This window comes from Mytilus edulis, chromosome 4 (assembly GCF_963676685.1).
Source record: "Mytilus edulis chromosome 4, xbMytEdul2.2, whole genome shotgun sequence".
Classification (NCBI taxonomy): domain Eukaryota; kingdom Metazoa; phylum Mollusca; class Bivalvia; order Mytilida; family Mytilidae; genus Mytilus; species Mytilus edulis.
In genome coordinates, this window is record NC_092347.1 from 62,107,667 (window position 1) to 62,131,546 (window position 23,880).

General features: G+C 30.4%; 1 protein-coding gene across 1 annotated transcript in view; it reads right to left on the reverse strand.

The window, feature by feature from the left end:
* Positions 1-5,558: 5,558 nt before the first annotated feature.
* LOC139520146 (zinc finger protein basonuclin-2-like) overlaps positions 5,559-23,880 on the reverse strand; it is a 40,884-nt gene continuing 22,562 nt past the window's right edge. The window contains exons 3-4 of the mRNA XM_071312613.1: positions 17,112-17,350; positions 5,559-8,496 (exon numbers count right to left, since the gene is read on the reverse strand). Of these exons, the coding sequence (XP_071168714.1) occupies positions 6,055-8,496; positions 17,112-17,350 (2,681 nt within the window). The 3' untranslated portion in view covers positions 5,559-6,054. The remainder of the gene's footprint in view (positions 8,497-17,111; positions 17,351-23,880) is intronic.

Genomic DNA, 23,880 nt, shown 5'->3' on the forward strand with positions numbered 1-23,880 from the left:
GTTAAAATCAAACTTAGTTTAATTTTGGACCCTTTAAACTTTAATGTAGACCAATTTGAAAACAGGACCAAAAATTAAGAATCTACATACACAGTTAGATTTGGCATATCAAAGAACCCCAATTATTCAATTTTTGATGAAATCAAACAAAGTTTAATTTTTTACCCCGATTTGGACCTACTTGAAAACTGGGCCAATAATCAAAAATCTAAATACATTTTTAGATTCAACATATCAAAGAATCTCAAGGATTCATTTTTTGTTAAAATCAAACTAAGTTTATTTTTTGACCCTTTGGACCTTTTAATGTAGACCAATTTGAAAACGGGACCAAAAATTAAGAATCTACATACACCGTTAGATTCGGCATATCAAAGAACCCCAATTATTCAATTTTTAAAGAAATCAAACAAAGTTCAATTTTGGACCCTTTGGATCCCTTATTCCTATATAAACTGTTGGGACCAAAACTCCCAAAATCAAACCCAACCTTCCTTTTATGGTCATAAACCTTGTGTTTAAATTTCATAGATTTCTATTTACTTATACTAAACTTATCGTGTGAAAACCAAAAATAATGCTTATTTGGGCCCCTTTTCGGCCCATAATTCCTAAACTGTTCAGACCTCAACTCCCAAAATCAATCCCAACCTTCCTTTTGTGGTCATAAACCTTGTGTTTAAATTTCATTGATTTCTATATACTTATACTAAAGTTATTGTGCGAAAACCAAGAATAATGTTTATTTGGGCCCTTTTTTGGCCCCTAATTCCTAAACTGTTTGAACCAAAACTCCCAAAATCAATCCCAACCTTCCTTTTGTGGTCATAAACTTTGTGTCAAAATTTCATAGATTTCTATTTACTTAAACTAAAGTTTTATGTGCGAAAACCAAGAAAATGCTTATTTGGGCCCTTTTTGGCCCCTAATTCCTAAAATGTTGGGACCAAAACTCCCAAAAGCAATAACCAACCATCCTTTTGTGGTAAAAAACCTTGTGTTAAAATTTCATAGATTTCTATTCACTTTTACTAAAATTAGAGTGCGAAAACTAAAAGTATTCGGACGAAGACGACGCCAATGTGATACCAATATACGACCATAATATTTTCAATTTTTGCGGTTGTATAATAATTTCCACTGAAACTACTGGTCCAAGTTCATTATAGATAGAGATAATTTGAAGCATCAAGAAATTAAACTCATCATAGATACCAGGACTAAATTTTGTATATACACCAGACGCGCGTTTCGTCTACAAAAGACTCATCAGTGACGCTCAAATCCAAAAGAAGTTATGAAGGCCAAATGAAGTACGAAGTTGAAGAATATTGAGGACCAAAATGTTCAGTAAAGTAAGATCTACAAACACATCACCAAAACACAATTTAGTCATGAATCCATCTGTGTCCTTTGATTAATATGCACAAAGACCAAGGTGATCAACACAGGCTCTTTAGAGCCTCTAGATATATGTACTTTTTTCTTGATTTTGTTTTCTCAATTGAATTATTCATATTTCTTGTCAGAGCCTTTGATAACTGACCTTACTGTACATTTTTTTCATTAACCATTGCCTTTAATTGCTTACATTTATTTCGTTTGAACTTTTGTGAATAGTCTCATTAGTAATCATACCACATCTCCTTATTGTTTAAGCCTTTTACAGTTCGTCACATTATAATATAGTACTAGAATGATATTGTTATAAGAATTGCTTGTACCACATATTTAAATTTGGTAAGTAATAGAATAAAACCAACCAGTTTGCCCTTCATCATAGCTACCAAGGAAAATAACTCCAGATCAAATACCATTCCTAGAAATGAACACCATGGGAAATAACTCAACTCAAATAAAATCCTGGAAATTGAATTTGATCCCAAGGGAAAGAACTCCAACTCAATTACCATCCCTAGAAATGAATATGAAGGGACATAACTCCAACTGAAATAACATCCCTGGATATGATTCCGAAAGGATATAACTCTAACTGAAATAATATCCTGGAAATGAACACCAAGGGAATTAACAGTGACCAAAAAAAACCCATCGTATTTAGTAAATTATTGGCATATAATCAAACAACATTTCTGCTACAAAAGAACTTTATTCTATGCTAATACTGATACAAAACTGGTCTTCAGTATAATAAATAATAAATTTAAAAATATTCAACAACCAATGAGTTCACGAAACAAAACTAAGACATTGACTAGATGCTTGAGTGAATGGCTACTAAAATAGCCTCTAAATGGCTACAAAAATAGCCTCTAAACACTGATACATTTAGTACACAATTGCATTTCATCAAATGAATTGAGAATTTGAGACTGCCATTTCAGATATTATGCTTTGTTTATAAAATGTGCATAGTGAAGCTTAGATGTGAAAATAACAATAAATTATATAAACATATATTATCGATATTTTAAAGTTAAACAATATTTGTACTACTATTAATATTAAAAAAATGCAAATGGACAAAAATATGATACTGAATAAAAATTATGTATAAAATGTTTACTTTTGATTGACATTTGCTTCTTACATGTGTAACTAAAAAAAATACCGGCCAATGGGTCCACGATTCATAACATATATTTGAAATTATTGGTAAAAATGTAAACTAAAACTAAGATTGTTTGCATGTTCGATGTTGACTAACTGTATCTATTTTTTTGGCATAGAAAATAAAACGGTATATCACAGGTACGTACTTTGTACACACTAAATTACAAAAAAAAATATCAACAATTTGGCAACTTGACTGGCAGGATTTAATGTGTAATGGTATTAAATCATTGAAAACTTGACAACAGAGACTGAACTGTTACATGTTTCAGGGAAAGATGGCATGAAGTTTTTTTTTATTTATTTACAAAACACCAACACTTATCAGATAAGCTATTAATGTTTTTCATTTCAGAGTTTAAGTGAACAAAAAGCTTGCACCAAATGTCAAGGGAGAAATTCTTATCAATTTGCATACATGTATGACATATGTAACAAGAAATTATACAAAATGTCTACAGATTTTTGCATTCTGACCCCAAAAATATTTTTTCTTTTACTTTTTTCTTTTTCTTCCAAAGTCTAAAAATAACTTTTCTAATAATAAATATATCCAGTACATTAAAAACAATGTGTTGTAAGATGACTGCTTGCATTAAGTTATATAAAAAAATATCGCTATTTTATTCTTTTCTTTTAAATTAGAAAGCTAGCAAATATCGTCAGAAATCATGCTCCTTCAAACTAATAGACTTTCTTTTGGATATTGAGGTATTTGAAGTAAAATTCAATCTCTGTTGCCTTTCAAAAACTAGTCTACATATATATAAACAAATAATACTTTAAACAATGATATTTGCATCATGGGAAACTTCTGCATAAATTGATAATTCATATCCCTGTAAAACATATAAATAAATTTTGCATGCATATTATAAAGAATTATTGCTTTGATACACATATTTTAGCATAGTTGCTAGATTCTGATTAAAAATATCTCTATCTATATCTACATTTTACTTGCATAGGTTTAAAGTGAACTCTAGACAGAACTTTTCTGAAGGCAAAGAAAAGACAACTCTTTAGAAACTTAAAAAAAATCCAATTTTAAAGATTAAAACTTTAAAAGAATGTTGTAATTACAATCTCAGGTATTAGTTGATTAAATCTTAAAGAATAAATAGGCGAAAATAAAAAAACATAAACAATAGTGAATTTTAATGAAGAATTGAAATAACCAAAGTTTTGAGATTCAAAAGAGTTATCTCCTCTTTGGCCATAGAATGTCTGTCTAATTTTTAGAATTGACTATTTCAACATCAAAAGCTTATTTACAAATGCATGGATGAAAATTATAAATATAATTTAATATGAAAAGAACACAAGCTAAGTTGATAGATTGTTAGTAGATGATATGCTAACATTCAATTTCCTCAATGTATTGTGAAATTTGATTGAATCATAAGTATACCGGGTACTGTAATCATAAAATTTGAAATGAGAAAAAAATTTGAAATTTGAAACTTAAGTTGAAGAAATTATTCTACAATTGAAAAAACAGATATTAATAGAAGGAGATATAGGGTACATGTCAATGAAACAGTAGCCCAACAACATAATAAAAGCAAGTATACTGTAATTTACCAGTATAACTTGTTTTCTTTTCATGAATATAAATATTTGCTGTATTAAAAGGGAACCTTCAACACAACAACATGTTGTACAGGCCCTAGCCTTATGTTAACTTAAAAAAAAATATTAGTTTTCTTCTGAAATAAACTACTATTACAATGTCATGTATCAAGCTCTCAAGAATATAACTAGTACTAAATGTTTACTACTATACTACTGTAAAAAAATGGAAAAGATACGAGTTGACATCCACAATTCAGCAAATTTCTTCAGATTTTTGGTTATATTGGTAGAAAGAAAATTATGGATTTTGAAATATAATTTAAACAAAAATATTAACATATGATCCTGTACATTTTGTTGTTGTTCAGACAGCACTAGAAAAAACATCAAAATTTATTTCCTTTTTTAGATATACATAGATATCTAGACATCGTAACGCAAATATGAATTATTTTTTTGATGTAATGCAATTATGAATATGATGAAAGCATGCATAGAATACTGATACATATAAATGCATGTGTATAAATGATACAAATAAAATAATGAAATGTAACATAAATAATATATATGTGTCTTAATACCTTCGAATAATTCAACTTTTGTTATAATATAATTACAAGACATTCAATTGTCAGAAAATTATTTGACTAGAAAAAAGGGATTGTCATAAAACCAACTTTTATGATCTTTAACAGCAAAACAAAAATCTACTCACAACTTAAAAAAAAACTTCCTGAGCTAAAATATTCATCACAACACATGAAACAATACAAAACAACCATGCAGGATTTAATATTTATTCTAAATAATTGTTTTTAATTCCCCTTTTCAGAATCTAAAGGACTATGGGTAATCTCATTGTTTAGAATGTTTTAAACCAATCACAACATTTTGGTGTACAATTTTGAAAATATTACCCAGGATGCATTAGATTTTGAAACCTCCAATTAATAATGATTTATTAAGACCTGCATAGATTTGAAATTGTTATTTCAATTTGAGGATGTGATTATTATCCTTCAAATTTTACTTAAATAAAGGAAAAAGTAAACAAAAATTAACGCAGAAGACATTTAGTGAAACCATTCTCATATAACATTGATATCAACAAATTTTTATTTTTCATCAATTATATAATTTAAAATAAATCTCCTTAATCATCATAGAGATTTTTGTTGTCAAAATAAACTGACAACAAACAAACAAACAGTTGTGGACGGAAATCTAAACTGAAACAAAACAATAAAAGGTAGATTGCATTTTGTATATTCAGCTCTGATCTTTAAATAGAACGATTTGGTCTCTCTAATAACTTGAACATCAAAGGTAACATCAACATTCACTTTGTTGTTAAAATAAGTTTTCACAGATATTTTATTGTGTATTTTGTTTGACCAAAATCATTATCCATTAGATATTTTGCATATGAAAAAATATGAAAAAATGAAGAAAAATTCAAATATTATATGCAACAAAATGAAACAATAAAGACAAGAAATGTACACAGCTCTGGAGATCTGATTAACTACCACAGTATGCTATGGTATAACAACAAAAAACAACAATTAAAATGCATAGATTAATATTATACAAATAGTGCATAAATATTTGGCAATCGTGGGAAAGGTCTGAATAGAGTTATCACCCTTTGACCTGTGAATTTACAAAAATGAATAATAAATAAATCAAATTTAGTTTGTTTTGAAAGAACAAATTTTAAATAAATCCCCATAAAATGGCAGACTATTTGATCTGTGTACTAATTAACTTCACATTATCAACAACTTTGTTATAAATTAAAGAAATTAAATAATACTAAAACATTAAACATTTGCATATTGACAGCACATATCCAAGTTTATTGCATACATATTCTTCAGCACTTTTCTATTATGAATCATTTCAGCTTTTTGTTTCCGGAAGATGATGATGTAGGTTTCCATTCTGACTATGACGATTTCGACTTTTGCGGGTTGAGAAAATCTTTTCACAGCCTTTTATTGTACAGTGAAACATTTCTTTTGGATGATTGATTTCAAAATGTTCTTTCAAAGCTAAATTATCCTTGAATTTGGATTGACAGACATGACAATGGACATTAATACCATTTTTATGGATGGCAATTTCGTCTTTTTCAGTTTCATTGTCAAAGTTGTTGTTTTCGTTTTTCTTGTCGATTTCGTCATCTGAATCTTCATCATCCCCATCAGAACTATCATAATGTTTGTTCCCATTAGTTTTGGCATATTTGTCAACAGAACTCTCTGTTTTTTCAATATTTATTTCTTCACGTTCCTCTGACTGTTCATTGTCATCATCCTGTAGGCTTTGTCGCAACTTTTCACAGTCAGCGCTATGTCTCTCCTGATTTCGTTTAGATTTGAAAAATGCATTGCATCCATTTACAGAACAAAAATGCATAGATTTGAAATGTAAGTTTTGAAGATGAGAGCGGACATCTTCCATACTTTGAAAGTTTTCATTACACATGACACAAGTTTCTGGATTTTCCTTACTGAAAGGTAATTCTCCAACAGAATCATCAGAAGAGGATATTTTTTGCCCAGTTTCCAAATTTGTAAAAGATGACTTAGATTCAGACAAAGCACTATGGTCACTTGAAAGTGAATCCTCCTCGTGATTTAACGGAACCTTTTTAGAGTAATCAATAACCTCATCGTTGCAGGATTTTGACAAAAGGGAAGCTATTTTTGGGTACTCCTTCTGTGCATGTCCGTTAGGTAGTTCATGACTTCTGTAATCTCGCCTAATTTCACCCAATTCAATGTCATTATCATCACTGGTATCCACGACTAATTTACGTTTCAAATAATGTTTTTCGGCTAAACTATCGTTATCCATTTGATACCTTTGATGAAGGCTAAGGTATTGTTCATCATTCATATCTTCTTTTCCGTCCTCTTTCACATGTTCATCATCAGAATTATCATCACTCATATCAGGCATACTAGAAGGCTGTGTCAGACGTGTTGGTACCATATTTTTACGACGATTTGATCGGTGGTGAGGAGAATCATCACGTTCTGACTTGAAATCTGAATCTTTCCTATCAACAACACTGAGGTCTTTGGGCATATCGTCATCCAATCGGTATCGTTTCTCTGGTGATGGAAACACGGACATCTGTGCATTTAAAGCAGAATAGAACAGAGCATGATTAGCACGAGCAAGCTCATGTGTGTCAAACTGTGAAACAATACTTGGATCTGACAAGCTTGTAGGCAAACCAACCATACTTGGTGGACTTGCTACCATATTTGGAGACATACAAGAGTCCTCATCAATAATACTGGCCCCTTCAGGTAACTTGACTCTCTTCTGCGGCATATGTAATTTAGGATTAGGATTAGCACTGTGTCTGTTACGACTCCTTCTGGAACTAAACATCATGTTACATCCATCAACGCTACATTTGTGCATCTCCTTCAAGTGCACTGCACTGTAGTGAATCTTCAATGCACCTTTATCACAGAAAGTCTTATTACACGCTGTACATAATACCCGCTTTTTACCGTTAGGTCCTATGAAAGAAGTACCGAAGCTAGCTGATGGAGTCCATTGTCTTTTGACTGGATTGTGCGATTTTCTTAAATGTTTGGCATTGTGGTCTTCATACATTAAACTGTTTCCATGATCCCTTGGTGAAGAAAAATCAAGAGCTCTACTACTACCCAGATCTCCAGGTTGCATGATGGGTAATGACATCAGAGCTGATGATTTGACTGGCGTGCTGTCACTCTCTGATATCTGAGGTGTGTATGGTGGTGTATCTGATTTCGATGATGTTGGTGTCAAACTCATATTTTTAGGACTATCACTTGAATATGATTCTGGATTATGTTTCTCAGGTATGCCTGGGCTGAGGGCAGGACTACTTTGTTCCCTGTGGTAATCGAATGGCTGCATGGTCTGTAGTCTGCCTAATGGTGATGATGTGACAGGACTTGATGAAGGAACTCCGGAGGTCACATGACTTCTGACATCATTACTCAAAGGTGGAGAAAAGTTTAAAAGTGATGGAGGAGTCATCAGACGACTTCCAATTGGCACAAACGGAAGTCGATTTCCAAACAAATGACGAGGCTCAAGACCTCTCATGTAGTTATGTACTGAATGATTGCTTCTTTCAATGAATTTTTTTATTTCAGATTCGGCTCTGGTTGATTGCATCTTAAATAAATCCTGTTGTTCTTTGGTGTCTTGAAGAATAATTTCTTGTGCTATAGATTTTGTTTCTCCAAATCGTAAGAACTGCTGCAACATAATGTGTTCCTCTTCTCGAGAAGCAATGGACCATTTATCTAGGACTTTTCCATTAGTATCCTGAAAAAAAATTAAAAAAAATAGATTTAGAATTATGCTCAATTGGTCTGAAACAGAATACTGCTACAGGTAATTTAAAATATGCCATACACAAGTATGGCTAATCCTTTCAAAATTAATATTCAAATAAAAAATCCTACCTTTTTCACCAATGGTTTTAAATCAGAATTGTTATTTTAAAATACAGTACCACTAATGTGTCAAATATGAAGTCCAGGAGTTCAACCTTTTGTAGAATTATAGACCAGTACTTTATAGGTTATAAAGTAAACTAATCACAAATAACCTTATAATTTAGTCAACATTTGAAAACCTTTAGATATACATTCTATACATAAGCTGATTCATCATTAAACATATATTAAGTATCTATTAACCTAATAGCAGGAAGGACAAAAAATTATATCTTTTTATTGCCTATAATGTTTTTCTGCTGAACACTGTAATTTTCGTTGACCTATCCACATAGAGTCTCCTATTTATCAGTTCTAGTCCCAGTAGTAATCGTGTTATAATGTTACGTGATGGCATTTGCTTATTTAGACTACTTATTATCGTTACTATAATACAAATTCTCCCACCTGGACCATAAAGTTAAATCATTCAACGATCATGAAAGAAACAATCAAATTACAGCAATTTTTTTCTTGTCAAATAAAATGATGTCCCACACGTTGATGCAAATATTATTTAATGTATCCTCATAATATTGGTAAACTAATTTCTGACACCTTGATGGCGTATTTTCGTCATAAAATGTCATTTCCCAATGCAGCGATTAAGACGAGAGGTGTCCAGTTTATTCCAAACATGCTGACATTCGTTAATATTTTATTCAACAGATCAAGTGAGTTGCTCCACCGAGGACAGTCTAGAGTTTTATTGCATTGCAATTGACAAAGAATTAATTCTGTTGAACATGACATGGGTACACTGGAATAACCATAAATGTCTGCAGTGTTTGGTATCAATTTAGAATTATACGGCTTATTTAGTAAAACTCTCACAGCGACCATATTAGATCGTTGTCAGTCAGAAGTTAGTCAGCTAACTTGGAAAATTACATGCCCACTGTATATTATAAAGCATATAAAAATGTTATATATTTTTTGATAAAACCAAAATTATTTGTAGTAAACTATGAGTAACAAAATTCAAATCTTTATTGTCATAAAAACTACATATTTATAGTTGTGACACAACATAACAAGATGAAAATAAAAAATAACAACAAGATCATTAATATACACAATTAACAAAAGTTTTAATTGGAAAAACTGCATTTTTTGGCAGCATGGAGACTAAACTCAATGAATTATTATTTGATTAATTCTAATACCGCGTTAATAGTTTTTGAAAATGAGTCGTTGGAACCATTGAATGATGACAAAACTTATTTTCATGTATTCTTAATATCTATCTTTCTTCTTTAATAATACACCTCTACATTTCCTGAATATTTTATTTTTGGGAAGTTGCAAATTTAATTCTATGTAGACAATGACAGTTTTAGTTTTTGTCCATTAATTTTGACATTGCAAATGACATTTGTTTGACTAGACTCTACCTCCCTATTCCTTTATGAATAAATGAACATAATTTAAATTTCTAAATTATTTTTTTATTTAAATTTTGCTATTAAATCTGCAAAATATGACTCTCACTTATAATACCTCCTCCATGTCATAGAAAACTGAATAAAACTTCCATTCAAAAGACAGTATCTTAGTTTAAGAAACTGAGCCATTTCTTGAAACAGAAATTACTGTTTGATGTGTCTATGGGAGAAATTGATTACCCGGTGTTTTTTTTCTAATCAATTTTACATGAAGTCATGCTACCCTTGTCTCACATGGGACAAACCAATAATTAAGGAATATCGCAGTTGGTCGTCAGAATGTCATGTCTACAAGCAGTCTTCCTTTAAAATCAAATCAAATCATTCCTTTTTTTCCTTCTTCTTAAGATCAAATAAATTATTTCTTTGATTGACATGCAGAAATTTTTCAGTACTTTGCAAAGTTCGTTAATATTACCTTAAATTTTTTGTGTTGGGTTCTTTAATTTGTCAACTGCTAGTTTAAATTAAATAGACTTACATATTAATTATGCCTGATATGGTAACTAACACTTATTGTTTTGAACTTAACTTGTACTTTCACATTAGCTGGAGAACTGTAGCTCTTAGGTCCTTATGATATTTTTTTGACAATTTGCTGACTTAAGATCTAAGTTCCGCAAATTGATAAAAAATAGATACTTTTACATCTACTAGGACACAAATCAATGCTATGAAGAGTTCAACACAACTATGAGTAACTTATTTAAATTTGTTATTCATTAATTCTGAATAATGCACATACTAAAATTTTGTGAGGCTCATTATTTTTTCCATTGATAAAAACAGTCAATATGTTTTCTGTAAGTCATCTGCAAATGATGGATGAAAGGCATTAAAGCTAAAACAGATCTTTTATGTCAGGCAAGGTGATACTTCTTAACAAATTAATGAAAGATTTCACTTGTAAATGCACTTAATTAAATCCCCCATAAACCGTAATGAACATTGTGTTATAAAGAAACATATATTTACGAATAATAAGAGACCTCCAAATATCTCATTTTTTTTAATATATAACGTCACATTTTCATAATAAAAGCACCACAAAATATTCGGTTTTATGATTAGGAATCAATAAACAACACATGTAAACGGGACGCTTTTGCTTGATTTTTTTTCTGCACATGCATCAAAAATTTAGCTAATTATTGTAGGAAATAATTATAAATCAAGCAAACTCTGATGTTTTGCATTTTCTAAATTATCACCCAGTAAATATGTGCTTGGTTATTATCAATTTACAGTGTTACACTTCGCCAAAAACCATCACAAAAAGATAATGGCAAATCACCTGAAAGAATGTCTACAATTAGAGACCATACCGATAATATCATCTTATAATCACTTTTTGTTCATTTTCCAAAATCCTAATGTCACAACGCTAATGAATTACACGATTCAGACTCGTCCTTTATTGGAGTAAAACCTAGTAGATATACACTCTATACCCTTTCAATTCAAATTTTATTTATTTTCAATTACATATTTATTAACTTTGAACCAAATGCTTTATTGCAAATTATTTGAAAATATGATTCAAATTTAAATTTATTTCATTTATCTAAGAAAATAATCTTTAAATTAAGAATAAAATTACTAATCCAGGTGGTCTTTAACTTCTCTTGAAATAACAATCACTGATTTGCTGAATGTAAATCTGTCATTTTAAAAATGCAGAACTTATATTCACAGAGGCTATGGCCGAGGTGCATATATATATGTGAAAACAAAATGCAAATCAATTTAATAAAAATTTCAACATTTTGTTTTTCAAATTTTAAAAGTTTATCCTTCTATATGCTTTCTGAATACTTCAGCCCCCTCCCCCCCCCCAAAAAAAAAGGGATGCATATAATAAAATATGAGAACTGCTACTAATTCCCTGTCCCCTGTAAATCTATGTTGTTGGTAAGTATTTCTTACCATATGATCAAGCATAGCTATGTGGGTGTACAAAAACATTTGAATATTTTCAGAACACAGAAAATCTCAAACAAAATATTTCAAGACACCTGCATGTACTCTAAGCAAAAAAAGGAAAGACTGCTTGTAAAATGGTTTCTACTTCAACATAAAATACAAGACCGTCCTTCATGTTAAAAGACAAAAACATAAAATCACTTCTGTTTAAACTTAATGTAAAAGTGAACTTTACTTATATTTTATCAATTAAATGTGCATTATCTCCCATTATATAGAGAAGAAAGAGTGTTTGCGCGTAATAAATAGTTCCGAGACAGATGTAGATCAAAGGCTATGGGAGAGGAAAATTCTTGCCAAAAATACAAAAAATCACTATCTGTTTGTAATAAATTAAAAAGAAGACACGGAAAAATTAAAAGAATGAAACCGTGAGAAACAACTACCGGAAAGAACTTGACAATCAAAGATACTTATACGTAATCATCAACCAAAGAGGGAACACTTCTCCCCCATCTGCATACCATCAGTGACAATTATCTGCGTTTGTTCACTAAGGCAGGACACTTGATTTATTCTTAGCATGTGCTGATGAATGCTTCCGGACAAAAAATTCTAAAGTTGCAATTATCTAATTAACCCTCTTCCCAAATGTGCTTTAGACAAAAAGACAGTCATGTGTTTTTTCTTGTTTACAATGAAATATGAGGACGTATAGGCTAATTAAGAATAACGAGAAAACCACAAGTAAACAGTACTATAGGATTTCATAGATTACATAACATTATGAGGGTCTCTGCAATGTCTGTCATAAAAACTATCAAAAATAGTACTTCCAAATTACTACTACTCAATAGTTCTGTCATATAATTAATCAACTATATCAGTACTAAATTATAACTCTTAACAACAAGTAGTTGATGTGGTTTTAGTGTGAGAACAGGAAAATAAACAAAATCACAAGATTTCTACAATGTATTTACCATGCTCAAAGTCACTATTTGCTAAATCTGCTTAAAATAATTTAACTCAATAAAAAAATAAGGCCTTACTTTTGAGTTTTGGTTTGAAAAAGTTTGAGAAATCTCCAATTAAAGATGTCATGCTGTTAAATAAGGCTTAAATTACTATAAATATATTCCACACATCTTTGAATTAAATGAATTTAGATTGATTGATTGATTGATTGTGTTAAATGCACTGTTGGCTATACTGTAGAAGTTAAGTTTTTATTGGTAGAGGAAGCCATAGTGCCAAGAGAGAACCATGACCTTCAGCAGAAAAACTAACAATTTTAGAAAATTAATATAGAAGTTGAAGGCACCAGTACCATATAAGTGTATTAAGACTGAATTAATGGAGCCTTAAAAGTAGTTGAATTAGAAATGAAAATCATTAATTTATGAATTTCTTGTTATCTTCTTTATCTGTGAAATTTTGTTCTGAGTTTTTACCAAGTTTTTGATGAACTTTAAAGATCTACGGAGAAACTACAAACAGAAAAAATAACATTTCATGACAATATTTGATGTAAATAAAATGTACATATTTCCAATATTTACAGTGACATGTTCTTTAGAATCATCCTGTTTCTGGTCAAAATTGTATCCCATGATACATCATTATACCACATCATAATCCAGGTCACAAGTGAGTTTTCTGGATATTGTATAAAAGATGAACAAAAAAGATCTGACAAGAAGAGATGTCTAGAAACAAACATAATGGTCCACAAGAGACATCAATAACATATAATTAATGATGTCTTTTTAATTTAATAATTCAATATATGGGACATTATTGTATGATAGAGTTAATTATTCTATTTGAACAAAAACAGTTGATGTCCCATTTGTAAACTTAAGGGAAAATATTGAATGACGTATCTTAAATACAGAAAAACAGAAAACCTTTGTGATAAAATGAAACAGTCGACACTAAAGTTTACAGAAAATGGTTGATTTTACCAAATGTTTTAAAACATATTAATTATTATAAACAAAAACATTGTCAATCAATTATTAAATCCTATTTGGTGATTTGAAGAAGATGAATGATATAAAAAATTACATTTCATTTGATAGCTCTCCTTTTGAATCAAAATATGAAGAAGAAAATTATCAATAAAGAAAGATAAAAACCCTACCTATAAAAACTAGAAAAGATGCATTCATTTGAGTAAAAAAGGTTTAAAACAATGTCAAATTACTTATTTCAATTACCATTACAACCCACAATTCTGATTAAACTGTGAAAACTAGTGACTATGATTTTGTATGTAAGTGCTGTTTTGTGTCTGAGTGCTCACAGAAGGATTATTTAGACAGATTTTCAGCCGTAGGTGTATATACAGAAGACAGGATATGACTTCGTAAACACTACTATCCTAAAAATCATCCAATTTTCTTCAAAATCATTGACAGGTTTTAAAAGATGGCATGTGGTGTGATTCAGATTGACGTCAAACGTTTTGGTGATTCTGACTCTCTGCCAAATGATGATACCACAGATAGATAGGTACTTCAATAGGACAATTTAATGTGCCTATTCTAAAAGTTGATAAATTTTCTTTGAGGAGAAACTTTTTCTGATATTTCTGCACTGCAGGCTGTCTTAGTTTAATGTTTATAGATCTTCATGTCTTATCTATTATTTTGAAGATGAGTTTTGATATCATTTCTGCTATGTCAAAACTTGAGAAAATTGACAATTTTTGCCATACTTATGTCATTCAATCGTGTATAAATAAATAAATAGCGATTTGAATAGTAAATTCTTGGACCTAAACCAAAGTGTCATCAGTTAGCTGTTTCATTCTTTATAATTTATTAATACAGTTTGTATATATCATTCAGGTCTGATGCATATTAGAAATTATTCTTTGTTTAACAAACGAATATAATATTATCTGAGCATCAATTTGATCTTGCACTTAAAAATTAGCAAATATTTTTTTGAAAAGCACATCTGGTGCATTAAATTAGCTACAGTATCTTGTAGTTTGATAATACTTAGATATTAACATTATTAATCTATTAATGACGAGACATAGTCTTCTTATCAAGAGACATCAACCTTCAAAAGATTTGATGGAAAAACATTAAAGTTCTGAGAGGAGAAGGTTAAAATTATTCAGCCCTCAGAAAAAAGCATCCACCCCCTTTAGCAGACATTAATTGAAATGGTAAAAAAGTATTACATATTGATGGAAACCAATGGAAACCTGCAACATCTTGCCCCAACATTAAACATTTCTGTTTATGACAAAGATATTTGTAAGTGTGCCAATAATGACCCAGAAATCGTGGAAGGCATGTGGCCTGTCTTTCTGTTGTCAGTTAAATGAGATTATGATGATAGACAGAACAATACATTTATTGAGGACCTGCAGGAAGAATTTCAGGGGGTGACACAGGGGTGCTCATTTCCAAAATCCTGTTTGAAAAAATATTCTTTCCATCCAGTTGTTTTCCTTGTTTTTCCCAGATCCCACATTTTTATAGACTTTATCCCACATCCTCATTTCCTTTATCCCCTATATTCCACATCCTATATGCGTGTCATCCCGCACCTTGAAAATTATGTCATACCGATTCTCTTTGATGAAAGTTGCTATGACAATTTAGTTTTTGACCATGTTTCTATGGATCAAAAGCACGAACTACCAAAAAATATAGTGTAACAGAGATGTGAGTTATAAAACAGATCATTGAAAACTCTTGTAAATTTGTTCTGATTAGACTTTGATTATTGCAGAAGAAATGATTTAGTTCATTTTATGTTATCATTTATCTAAATTTGAATATATAAACATTAATATAACAAGTTTGTTCCTCAAAACTTATGATAAACTATTATTTATGAGTCTAAGACATGAGGTTCATCCATTTTTAGCAAAGAAAGTAAAATAAGAATCACTGATAGGTTTAAAACAAGTAACCGATTTTCAAAATAAACATTGTCTTTACAACTATTTAATAAATTTTGGTGAACAATATTTCAAGACATGAGGTATAAAATTTTGTGGTAACTTTTTCATCATTAGCATTCTTCGTTAATGTTACTCTGCAAGATGTAACACCTTAAACTTCCGCATCAAAGGAGGCACAATTACGTTTATACCAGTTTCCGATTTTAACAGAACTCATTTTCAAGAAAACCTATTAGCAGACATAATTACAAATGACATATACACGTGGCATTTGTTAGGATCAATCTCTCTACTATCTATTTACCTGCAGAAATTATTATCAAATGGTCGCATATGCCTTACAGATGTCCCATTAAAATAGTTTATATTTAGAATTTAATGTAAAAGTTGTGTTTTGTCATTAAATTTTGGCTTTGTTCAGGGTACTTAATGTAAGTTGCAAAATCCAAAAAATACATTTGACAAAATATCACACAGAATTAGTTGCTTTTTCGAAAATTTGAGCAACTGCCAAAGTGATTGCTGATTCATGTGCTTCAATTTATCAAAAGTCACTCCTGAGGTAGAAAATAAAAGTGTCAAAAAACAAAGCTCTAAGAATTGATCACAGTTAGATCGCACACTATTGTCTCATATTTATCATATGCTTGCCAAATTTTCACGCCTCTTAAACTTATGTTGTTGTCTAGTTAATTTTTTTGGCAAAACAAAATCTATTTGAAGAAATAAAAACAGAAAAAACGTGGTAATTTGTCAGTTACAAAAATTAATAAACAATTTATAAAAGATTTGTGAAATTCAATACAATAAAGTAGGTAGTTAAATACATTTATATTGACTTGTGATAAATTTGATACAATGGAAAAATAATAACCAGTTATGATTTCAAGAACAAAAGACACATTCAAAAGTATAGTTGTAAAGTAAAGTAAAGAATTGAGATTTCTTCTAAAGCTACAATGATTCTAAAGCAACGGTACTCTCTCTGAAAGAAAAATATGGACAAAGCTTTAGTTGCTTACATTCATTTAAAGCAACTAGTAAATAGCTCAACATCATTTGGACTCTCAGACCGGTGGATAGTTCTATCATTGGCAATCATACCACATTTCATTATTTAAAAAAAAATATTACTTTTTTTACCTGTAAGATGTATCCTCTTGCATAGTCTTCATATGACCAACCAAAGCTCTGTAAAACCTGAAGGACTTCATCATGTTGTAACACACTAAAAAGTCTGTCTAGTAATATCTTCAGTCGGACTGGTGTAGCTGTGGCTCCATATAACAGTAGACTGGCTATGTCAAAGACAACATTGGGCTGTACCACTTCCACCGACATTCCTAGGTTGTATATGTGTCTGTATCCTAATTTATCTAGTGCTGAAAATAAAAAAAAGCGAATATTGTAGCAAGAACAAATTGATATACTTTTTGAGACTGAGCAAGTTCTCTGTCCTATTGTGTGCATGATTCAAAGAAAACCTGCAGCATTATTCTCATGTACATATTACAAACAATGAGTTTTAGTTCTTTCTTTTTTCAGGTTCAAAGGATATCTCAAATGATAGCTGAAACAACAGTAAACTTATTTTTTTGCTTGCTTCTTTAGTCTAAGTCTTATTTACCTTTTGTAATATTATTCTTCATTATTTTGAAATATATAAAAATTCATTTAGGAAGTGTTGAGAACAAACATAAAGCATCCTTGATTCCAATACATAAACCTTTTCAAACATTGCAACTTTCAGCTTTGTTTTATTCCCATGATTTTCGTTTTCATTTTTTCCCATGATTTTCATCTTCCGTTTGTGTGAAGAATTGCTGTTTCCCATAATAATTGCTATAAATGACAGCTGAAAATCAGACCCACTAAGGATCTAAGTGTATCAGTAATTAAATGTCTACTTCTAAAATATGTTAATTTCATGTCTCTTAGAAACACTGTATTATCAAATAGTCTAACGTAATTGCCATCTATGAAAGTGATACCTGATGATTTTCTGACATCTTCTAATGAATACGATTGATCTATGTCTTTGGAAGATTTTTTTTGTGAGAGGAAACTTTTCAGAAATTTTGAGAGTGGAAACTGGTGTAACAAATTCTGCAAGTGGCCAGTTTTAAGAACAAAGATAATATTTTTATTTTGGGAGGATGGATATTTAAAACCAGTGATTTTTATAATCTGTTGATCACATTTGTTCATATAAAACAGCATTTGATCTTTTTCCTCTACAAAAAAAGTTTTTGGTTGGATAAAATTCCATCAGATATATTTCTTAGAATAAAAATACCATCAGAGGATATATAAAATGTATTGGGGAATAATACACTAGGACATGGTTTAAGCAGATTTCCTTTTAGTATATCTTCTTTCCATCCCAAGGTCAATGGACGTGCATTGCATCTAATTATTTTATGAATTTTGCAATTGGACCTTAATTACTGTTGCCAACAGATGTGCACAAAATGCAACATGTGCTCAATATTCTATTAGCATTTACATCTGCATGCAAAGCCAAAATGTCAACCATGAAATACAACCAAGTTTTTTTTTATAAAACCTTGAAGTTGTTGCCTTGCATTCCTAATTGTGTATAAAACCATATATCGGAACATCATCTGGTAAAGCAAGCTATTTTTTTCTCAGTGTGACGATTGCTCAAATTCTGGCATTGGCTATCATGTCAAGTGCAAATTGTTTGAGGGTACTTATTGTAAATTAGAATGAACCTGCTGATGAGCTTCACATATTTATAGATAACAGGCCGATATACCAAAATACAGTCTTAAATCACTGAATTCAAAGTCGCTTTTATCATACATCCACTGTGTCAGTCGTAGTTTATATCAAATGATGAACCATGTAATTATATTTTATCAAAATGAGGCTACCCATCCTAATCTCGAACAGAGGAAGTGTTTGTACAAATATATATACTTCCTACTGTGAAAGATCAGTGACAAATAATGTTTTTTTCTCCAGTATGTTTTGTATAATGCTGATTGTTAATTTGTTGGGCAAAATAAACTAATCCCCTGCTCATTAAGTTTGGAGGTAACATATAGGTTAATATTAATAGAAATAACACATGTTTATTATCAGATTCATCCATCCTGAAAAAAGTCAAGCTTTTGATGGACAAAAAAACAAAACATTATCTCTTGTATCAGTTTTAGTAATATGTATCATTTTAGTTAAAGACCTTTGACCTGTGCATAAATAAAACCATCATTTTGTAGCTAAATTAAATAAACACCTTAAAATCCTAGAATTATAAAATGCATAGTAAATTTTTATTTATTTTTTCTATAAGGCAATTTTCAAACTTTGTTATAGTTGTAAAGATGATGCAAAAAGAAAATACAGGGGAGACAATCACTCATATTTTTTTTCTTGCTCTTGCTAAATTAACATGCTTTATGGATATACAATTTTATCATACTATATGTTAAGGGATTACTTAAATAAATCCATTTAAAACATCATATTTAATTATGATAATTTCTTTTTTAAGTTAAGAAAGCTGATGTTATCTTTTTTCTTAATCATAGAAGGGAGATAACTCATAAAAGGCAAATTTAGTTTTAATTAATTGACCAAATGAAAATTGTGAATATAATTTCTGGCAATACAAAATAAACATGACTTTATTCGTAGGAGTGGGGTTAAAAGTGTAAAAAGGTTGGAGATGGGCTCATTAATCAGATCCTATTGATATTTTACGACAAATACTTGTCACAACAAGCGACAATTCAGAGAAAAATACAATGTTGATTATTGGTGTTATGAATTGGAGACACTTTTACGGAAAAGTCGTTATATAAATTGTCTCTATAAAAAATAATCCCGTTAGTTGTAAGAATAAAAGTAAAATGTTGTCAAAGCACTGTAGACATTGATCAAACAGAGATACAGGAACAATAGATAAGTGTTCTATCACTATTGGCCGTCATTAACTATGTTTACAATAATCGTGTCACGGGACAAAAACTACAGCTACAATATCTGTTATTACAGTTTGGACTATTTTAATGTCCACTGATAATATTTTGTACTAATGATTCTTGATGTCGCAGAATTATCAGGGGAGTTCTAATGTTATTATTTTGTCCATTGCAAGTGAAATTTTGTTTTAAATAGATTTGTTAGCTACTGTCATCATTTTTGCTGTCAATTTATAATGAAAAATTATTTTTAATAATTTGAGATGGATAACAGCCTACAAAATCATTTTTATATATTGAACAATTAAAATCAATTCTTCTTTATTTATTTCTTCCCAGACAGTCTTTATAATACATGTATGCTTCATGCTGTCAATTTCTTGATTTTCAAATACAGCAAAGACTTTGAAAGAAAAGTAGTCATTGCAAACTTTTTTAGAACTCTGCATGTACAGTAGCTTTTGTTTTGACATGTTTTCATTTCATGGATAATATAATGTGAAGAGAATGGCTGAACTTTGTACATTTTTAACCTGATATCATGTAGATAATTTATGTTGTCTTTCCTCATTCTTGGCATTTACCTCTTCAAAGACACCATTTAGATAAGCATGATTAACTTCCACCACTACTGTTCAGAGATAACTGTTTATAATGAGTGCATTGCCAGTCCCTAATCTTCCAAGATGACATGTATACATATACTGACAGTAAACTGCACAAAAACAAACATCAAAAGCTTTTATTTATCAAATAAGTTACATATAAATAAGAGACTTTATCATTTGTGTGCTGATCCATTAGCATATTATGATTATCAGTGGGGAGTACTTGTATGACATCAAGGACTGTCCAATGACATTGCCTTATATGGTCACATGGTATGTCACTGATGGAATTACCAGATATCAAAGCAGACGGTCACATGTAGCATGACATCAAAGCCATCCAACCAAATTGTTGACATAATACACATGATTAATTAATCATGTCTGATAATAATCAGAATCATGATTCTTATCAAGATGGCAGTTTTGTTGTGGATATTTATTTGTACAGTATCTGGTCAAGCAAGCAAATCTCGCTTCAATTATTCCTTGTAATTGAAGTAAAACAAAGTTTCTTGTTCTGGTAAACATTTGATAAGCTTCAAAGATATTATCATCAGTTTCAGTATTATTTTTTTTCCCTTTAATTTAAATGTCATTATATACAAAAATTGTATGCATAATTATGCATTTATTTTAAAATGCTAAAAAAATGCAATTCGAAACAAAAAAATATGTTGTTATCCAAGACTTACAGTAAATATTCTTCTAAATTTTTCTCAAATCATTTTCCCCTTTGTTTAGCCCCAAAATTATTTGACAAGATAGTCATAACAAGATAGAAAGGACATAAGCCTAGGACATCCCCACTGAGATCATCCTCTTACTGAACAATTATCTCCCAGCATTCCTTGTTTATCTCAAAACCAGTTGTCATGCTGAGTTATCTTCCCCTGATGTGCCATCTTTTACATTGTTTTGTCACAAAGCATTGGCTGCTCTCCAAATTCTTAAAAGCTATTTTCATAGCCAAAATTTACAGATGATATTCCTCTTTGTCATATCATTTTCATGTTAACTTTCTTACAATATTTTCATCAGAAGCACTTAACTGCAGCATTCTTTAATTTTGGTGGTGACGAACATCCCCATGCACAAAATATCTTCAAGATACCAAAAAAACATAGAATTTCAAATAAAAGATTTAAATTTGTACCCAAAACACAAGAATTTCAATCAAAGATTTGAATTTGTCAGAAATGAGGACAATTTGATAGATTAGTTTTTGATAAACCTTATCGTACTGTAAATGATCGCTTTGAAGAAAATCTTATTTCTTTTAAAATCTATACTTAGTATGGAATTGATGGATCTTAAATCCATTACTAAAACAATTACTGTCCTAAGTAAAAACAGAGGAGGACTGACCAAGCCATTGTTGTATACCATGTTATTTTGTGACATTACGCCAATGACAATATTGATCTTAATTTCTACAGTGTCAACTCTTCATATTAATTATATCTTCAGAATTCCAGGAACATGTCTAGAAGCTTTTATTAACGGCTCCCAATGTCTTATTTTTGGAGACGGGACAAAGTTTAGGGTGTCGTCTGCCATTTTAACTTTGTGACAAAGATTGAGTGTACTTATCCCATGCCTTATTATTTACCATTGATGTTTGGTCTAATGCCAGTGAAATAATTGCAAGTAACACAAAAGGAGGACAAGTGCACGACTTATACTCAATACTTCAATCTTTTCGAATTGTCTGAGAGATGATATATATGTATTTGTTATACTGTTGCTTTTGTTTTTCTCCAGACCTCAAAATCAAACATTTGGAATTCATAGGTACTTATTTTTTTCCATTTTTATAAATTTTCGACTAACCTTATAAAATTGATAACAAATTATTAAAAACAAAAAATGAAAATTAATGTTTTGAAAGAAAATTGAAAAAAGAAAGCAATAAATGAATTTTATCAGAAAGTTAACAAAGAATTAACGCTCTTTCAAAAAGAATAAGTCCTGACCTTTTTATAATCTACTAAGTTAAATCTGAAAACAAACATTTCCCCCCTCGGAAACCTTAAACAAACATCTTTTTCTATATATAAGTCACAATAAAAAAAGTTTCAAATTCTGACATTCTACATTAATTCACAAAACAGAAGAAAGCTTTGAAGTGTATCAATCAAGTTTGATGATGGTACATGAAACATTTGTAGGAACTGTCATCTCTAAAACAAAATGAAAAATATTTTTGTTAAAGATTTTGACAAAGGTAAGCTGATTTTGGACGTGTGCCTACATTTTCCTGACCATATGTTCTTCCTCACCACAGTTGTGATGTATTTTCTTGGTGCATACTGATTATAGAAGACACATGTCCATTCTTTTAATGAGACAGCCAATAGGACTATTTCCAGATGTACTGAAATTCAGGAGTAAATTTACCTTCCTGTGTACTAATTAATGAAGCGTCTGCAATCAAGGACTACTTCCAGATGTATAGAAGTGACAGTTGGTACATACAAAACAAAGCCATTACACCTACATAAAACTGATATTAGAAATTAATTGATGCTTGACAGTGAAGAGCATGGTGCATATCCATCTTCAAAAGGGAATGAAAAATCTTTGTGAAGTATGAAAGATGGCTTTTTCCTCCTTTTTTTTCTTTGATAACCACATTCATAGATTGCACAATGAATCCATTTGACTAATAGTTATCTGTAAAACTTAGGGAGTACAATTTAAGACTTAACAACTTTCTACAAGAACTTATCTGTTGATGACAAGTAATGAATCCATTTGACTAATACTTATCAGTAAAACTAGGGGAAGTAAAATTTAAGACTTCTAAACTTTCTACAAGAACTTATCTGTTTGATGACAAGTTACAATATAAATTTCAAACTCTCCTCACATGTTAAGTCAATGGATGCCTCTTTAACCAAAAAATATTAAATAAATAAAATATCTTAAGAGATAACCTATTTATGTCACAAACCCTGAAACTCAATCCCTTTCAGTTGTCGCTGGTCTTTTTTTGCTCTTTCCTTTGAAGATATGAGGGCTGATATAAATCTGTCTATCTGTTATATGGAATCCTGACTGATGCAAATAATTAAAACCTAGAAGATAATCTTGAGGAAGAATCAGCCTGGGTCCCAGCTGTTTTTGACAGCAGGTGATACTTAACAGCTTCAGGACACCAGATACATCAGAGGTTTGGAAATTCAATCCTCCCTGACTCGTGCTGCATTAGATAGCTGTATATTTTTGAGATTAATTATGACTTATCTATATGGTTCAATGCTGTTGCTTCTGTGCAGTTTTTATTATATTTAATAACTTTACATGAATTTTTATGTTTTTCTATTTTACACACAGTTGGTCGCCTGATGA